The sequence below is a fragment of the Rosa chinensis genome, chromosome 7, assembly GCF_002994745.2.
Source record: "Rosa chinensis cultivar Old Blush chromosome 7, RchiOBHm-V2, whole genome shotgun sequence".
Taxonomy (NCBI): Eukaryota; Viridiplantae; Streptophyta; class Magnoliopsida; order Rosales; family Rosaceae; genus Rosa; species Rosa chinensis.
In genome coordinates, this window is record NC_037094.1 from 15,760,129 (window position 1) to 15,766,092 (window position 5,964).

A 5,964-nucleotide genomic window follows, 5' to 3' on the forward strand; every position below is an offset into this window, starting at 1 on the left:
TTGATCCCTGCTAGAACACCAAACCTCAATCAAATTGTCCCATTAACAATATGAGATCAAGGGTGGATCTAGGAGAAGAACAATGGAAGGAGGCAGTGGAACTAGTTAGTATCTCTACACACCCTTTGTCTTTTATTTCAATTCATATCGTATACTGCCATATATATATATATGTGTGTGTGTGTGTGTGTGTGTGTGTGTGTGTGTGTGTATTTATTGTGTTATAGGATTGCAGTGATTTACGCATCCTAACTTAGGATCAGAATAACATATCAGTCCTATATTTGTCATAGTTGATTTTGTTCGTAAAAATTTGCAGACATCAGGATAGATATACTGTTTCAGTCCTAAATTATGATACGACTATTACGGCAATCCTAACATGCAAATTATAGTATAACTTCTAGGAAGAATTCCACAAATGGTCACTCAACTATGACTCATTCGACACTTTGGTCGCTGAAGTTTCAAATATATCACTTTGGTCACTCAACTATTACACTGTCAATCACTTAATGAAAAAAAGTAATAAAGTGACTTAAGTGACCATTTGTGAAATTTTCCTTAACTTCTAACACGATATTCTCTCAAGAGGGCTTCTGACTTGGTCGATATTCCTTGCTTCTTTGTTGAACATGCTGTCTTTTACAGTGCTCAGTGTGAGAACACCTTGAGGAGCTGAGTTGCTTAATGACACCACCAAGGGAGAGATTTTACCACAAAAGTGAAAAAGAAAAAATAGATGCAAAAGACTAAGGGAAAAGAATGTATAAGGAAGAATGCATAATATGGAAACAAAAACGATGGTTATCTATCAAATTTTGGAATCTCATCATTCTTTTATGAAGAAATCTAGTCCTCTGATATAAAATTAATTAACAATAAGTGAAGATGCTCAAATCCTTATAGATTCTTTTATAATGTATAAATATTTCAATATTGAACAACCCTATTCATTCCATTGCTAAAAAATCATTCTTACACCTCTCCAATTACGACAACACAATTTAAGTCGCATAAATAAAAAAATATTTTCAAAATTTCCTAAAATCCTCTCATTATCGTGAGGATTTATAACTCTAGTCAAGTAGTCATCAAAGGTATTTAACAGTAACTTCTGAAAATGGTAGCATAATCTTACTGACAGGACAAAAACTCTCACTTTCCAAAACTATTCTGTCTCCAACCATAGGAGGGAAGACAAACCAAAATTTTGCATCAAAAGATAAGCACAAAACCCAATTATCCTACAACCAAGCAAAATATCCGGTTCACACCACATAGCCCCAACATCACCGCTGACGTCACATTCCCCTCCCTATACCCCGAACCATCACCATTCACACACCATAAAATACCCATGACCGACCCCCTGACGCATCAATCTCAGCCGTCCATTGTCCTCATTCCCAAGAAACAAAACTCCGTGCTCGTGCCTCCACGTGCGCGCTTCCACGCCACCTACGTGGACGCCCACAGACCCTCCACGTCGACAGCGCAAAAATTTGTCACGTAGAAATAGTTGACCTTTCTGGTTCCACCCTATAAATGTGAACCCGTTTCTGTGTTCCGGGCATCTCAAATGCTCTGTTCTTCTACTCGTTTTCTCTTGCGAAGAAATCTCACCGTCGCTGCTTCTCTCCTTTTGCCCAAGCACTTCTCGGCCGATTCCAACCCTACCCTTTTGCGTCCTTCGCGTTCCCCCTCGATTAAGGCAGAGTCTTCGACCCCATTTCCGTCTTTTCGATCCAATCGCACAATGGCTAGCCAGTCCACCACCAAATCTGTCCACGACTTCACTGTCAAGGTGGGTTCTTTTATGAACGATTTTCATGGTGTTTAGATTTCTAAACACGTTGGTGTTTGCTATTGGGTTTCTGAATCTGTGTTTGATGATCATAAACTGTTGGGATTGGTTCTTTTCGCGACTTGAAGAAATGGGGAAAGTTGGTTTGTTCTAATCACCTTGTGCTTTCTTGAAACCGAAGAAACGACAAAATTGATTTCATCAGTTAAATTTAAATATTTTTTTGTATCTTTGGCTTTCTCATTTGTATTAAGAGTCAAATTCTCCAGAGCAAGCTGTAGTTTATTTATTTATTTTTTTAATTAAGGAATTATGGAGCTAAAACGCTTCTCTGATTTTACATTAGCAATCACTAGTTGAGGGGTTTCTTTCGAAATTTGTTCTATTACTTAGTAGGCTAGTAGGTTGTGCAGATCCTCTTCCATCTTTATAATTGGGAGTTCAAGAATATAATGTGTTCTTCTATTGCAGGATGCCAAGGGCAATGATGTTGATCTCAGCTCCTACAAAGGAAAGGTCCTTTTGATTGTCAATGTCGCATCACAATGGTACACTATGCCTTATCTTTTTGCATACTTTCTCCCTCTGCTGTTTGTAAGAATTCTCCAATTGATTAAACTCTACTCTGTTACAACTAAGTTGGCACTTAAATCTATGTAGTCAACATATTGCTCTTGGTAATTTGTTGAGGAGTACACTGTAGGGATATCAAGCTAGCTAGGTCTTTAGTCGCGATGACCCTTCTTTCAAAACTATCAGCTTTCTCTGCTTTTGTCATCGTTCTCGTCCGTTACTTATAAAGTTTGCAATCTAATTTTGATGCAGTGGCTTGACCAATTCAAACTACACAGAGCTGGCTCAGTTGTACGAGAAATACAAAACTCAAGGTTTTTCTTCGAGTCCTTTCTTCTTTTGCCTAATATTAATTTAACCCTGTTCTTTTGGATGCTCTCTAAATTTTGCACCTATTGCCTCTTTAGGTTTGGAGATTTTGGCATTCCCTTGCAATCAGTTTGGAGCTCAGGAGCCAGGATCTAATGACGAGATTGTAGAGTTTGCTTGCACTCGCTTTAAGGCCGAGTATCCCATCTTTGACAAGGTATGAGGGGGATTTCATTTTCCAGATGTTAAATGGAATCAAGTCATTAACTATATGTGGTGATGGACATACGTAATATATTTTTTTCCCATTCTAGGTGGATGTGAATGGTGACAAAGCCACTCCATTGTACAAGTTCTTGAAGTCGAGCAAAGGTGGACTCTTTGGTGACAGCATCAAGTGGAACTTCTCCAAATTCCTTGTTGACAAGGAAGGCAATGTTGTCGACCGTTATGCCCCAACAACTTCTCCTCTTAGCATCGAGGTACAGAACACTTCATTCCATTGCAGTGCCTAAATGTACTACTTTTAAGTGAATTTGATTTTGCTGATTGACTAACAATATTGTGGTTGGTCTTTGTGTTTGCAGAAGGATGTGAAGAAACTGTTGGGGGTTGCATGAATCAGCTCCTTATGAATAAAGGAGAGTTTACTAGGAATAAACAACTGTAATGAGAATAAATCTCTTTGTATTGTTGGACATGATCTTCTAAGTTTATGTTTCTGTGAAGCAGTACACTCGTATGCAGTGTTATCAGTATAATACAATGAATGTGCATTCAAGCTTTATATATACATGTTAGTCAGATTGAGGCCTATTGTAGTGTCGAATGTTTCCAAATCAAATCGCAGTTGTTGTCGTTTGTTGAGTGATTGATCAGGAGTCAGAAACATATTTAAATAATACTTGGCGTTTAATATCTTTTATCAAGTCTCTTTTCCGAGGTAACCATGGCCGGTGCCGGTGTCACAACAACAACGGCCAATTGAAGATAACAATTGAAAATCTTATCAAGTCAAGATAGATACTCTCATCTGAATGATGCGTCAGTCCCTAAACCATGTGGGGAATCACACATGAAACTGATGAAAGATGAGTAAACTATTGCCAGCTTTAATTGAAAAATATGGGTAATTGACAACAGTTTTTAGAAGTAACCTAAGCTACTGTCAGTCTCAGTAGAAGCGATTTTTTATTTATTTTTAAGTCAAATCAATCTCAAACTAGCCCCAAATAGGTGGTGTAGAAGCGCACACGTGGAGGGGTGAGAACGGAGTTGTGTTTCTTGGGAATGAAGACAATGGACGGCTAAGATTGCTGCGTCAGGGTGTAGGTCATGGGTATGGTTGGGGGTATAGGGAAGGGAATGTGACGTCAACGGTGATGTTGGGGCAATGTGGTGTGAATAATGTGAATTGGATATTTTCTTGGCTGTTGGCTAATTGAGTTTTGTGCTTATCTTTTGATGCAATTTTTTTTTGTTACAAAAATGGTGGCCAAGTGAGCTACCACTCTGAGGCCGGGAGTAACTTGGGCATGACCCCTCCCTAAGAGATGTTTTTATTGAGTTTTGTGCTTATCTTTTGATGCAATTTTTTTTTGGCCGAATGAGCTACCACTCTGAGGCCGGGAGTAACTTGGGTATGGCCCCTCCGTAAGAGATATTTTTCACAAGCTGGGGTTCGAACTAGGGACCTCTTATTACCAGAAGAAGCCTTGCAGTGTCCACTTGCAGCCTAGCATGCTTTCACTAGACCAACCCCATTGGGTTTTTTATGCAAAATTTTGGTTTGTCTTCTCTCCTATGGTTGTAGACTTGTAGATTTTATTTTGGAAAGTTAGAGTTTTTGTCTTGTGAACAAGATTGTGCTACTCTTTTAGGAAGTTACTGTTAAATATTTTAGATGACTAGAGTTATAGACGCTCATGATAATGAGCGGATTTTATGAAATTTTGGAAATTTTTTTTGTCTATGTGACTCAAATTGTGTGGTTGTAATTGGGGATGTGTAATAAGAACAATTCATAGGTTCACCCTTAGGGTGAATGAGTGAGTATATTCACCATTTCTTGCGATTAACGCATAATAACTTTATAATTTTCTAATACAACCATTCATGTTGTATAATGTAATACAAAGATTAGCTCTATAAAAAATCAATCAAATTGAAGACCTTTTAGTTATTCATTTCTATGAAATACATGGACGGTTTATCATAACAGTAGTAAGTGTTGTTAGAACCATCTATTTGTTTGATTCAATTAGATAATTAAAGGATTTTCGATTCGATCGATTTTTTACAGAGATGATTTTTAAAGGATAATTTAGGATATAGACCGTTGGATTGTAAATTTATTAAGTAAAAATAAGCTAATCGACAACGGGGGTGAATATGCTCGTTCACCCTAGGGGTGAACCTAAAAATTGTCCGTGGAGTAATGGGCAAAGCTATTTAATATTGAAAGATTGATGCATTGTAAAAGAATTTATTGTTGAAGGATGTCGACATAATGTGTGCCTCTACAAACTAGGTTTTAGAGTTGTAATAGGAAAGTGTTCTAGGTATTCAATTGTATTCGGATTCTATTACCTATTGTGTACCTTGTAACTCCCTATATAAAGAGCTCCTATTATCAATAATAAACACAATTACAATTCTCCTACAATACGTTATCAGCATGAGTTATAACCCTAGCCCAAAAGAAAAAAAAAACCAAAAATCTCTCTCTCACAAAAATATGCCGAAAACCTTCCTTGCCCACAAGACCCTAGCTCGGCCTACCTCCTGCCGCACGCCTCTTGCAGGCCCTGCTGCCCCAGCCCCCTGCAGCTCGCCCTGCACACCTACGCAGCCCACCCTGCCACCTCCCTGTGCCACTAAAACCCACTGCCTCCCTTGCGGCGGCTGCTGCCCGGCCAGCCTACCTAGCTCGCCTACTCCTCACAAATCTGCAGCCCACCGCCGCAGCCCGTGCTGCTGCCTGCACACTAGCTAGCCTCCTTGCAACGCACCTGCCTGCACACCTTCTGCCGCAAGCCACACCACCCTGCCCGGCCTGCTTGCTGCCCCCGCACTGCAGCCTACCGTCCTGCAGTCTTGCCCAACGACTGCCTCCTGCCAGCGAAAGAAAAAAAAAAACAGAAAACATAAGGAAGAAGAAGAAGACGCATAGAAGAAGAAGGGAGAAGGAGTGGGCCCAGAAGAAGAAAAGAAGAAAAGAAAGAAAAGAAGAAAAAGAAAGAAAGGGGGAAGCAGGCCTGGGCCGAGAAAAAAAA

The 5,964-nt window shown here is 39.5% G+C and overlaps 1 protein-coding gene across 1 annotated transcript; it reads left to right on the forward strand.

Moving 5' to 3' along the window:
• The first annotated feature begins 1,546 nt into the window (after positions 1-1,546).
• LOC112179859 (probable phospholipid hydroperoxide glutathione peroxidase) lies at positions 1,547-3,503 on the forward strand. The gene is made up of 6 exons (XM_024318350.2): positions 1,547-1,807; positions 2,279-2,355; positions 2,633-2,694; positions 2,788-2,906; positions 3,004-3,171; positions 3,277-3,503. The coding sequence occupies exons 1-6, from the start codon at positions 1,583-1,585 to the stop codon at positions 3,307-3,309; spliced, it is 684 nt and encodes a 227-aa protein (XP_024174118.1). The 5' UTR covers positions 1,547-1,582; the 3' UTR covers positions 3,310-3,503.
• Positions 3,504-5,964: the final 2,461 nt, after the last annotated feature.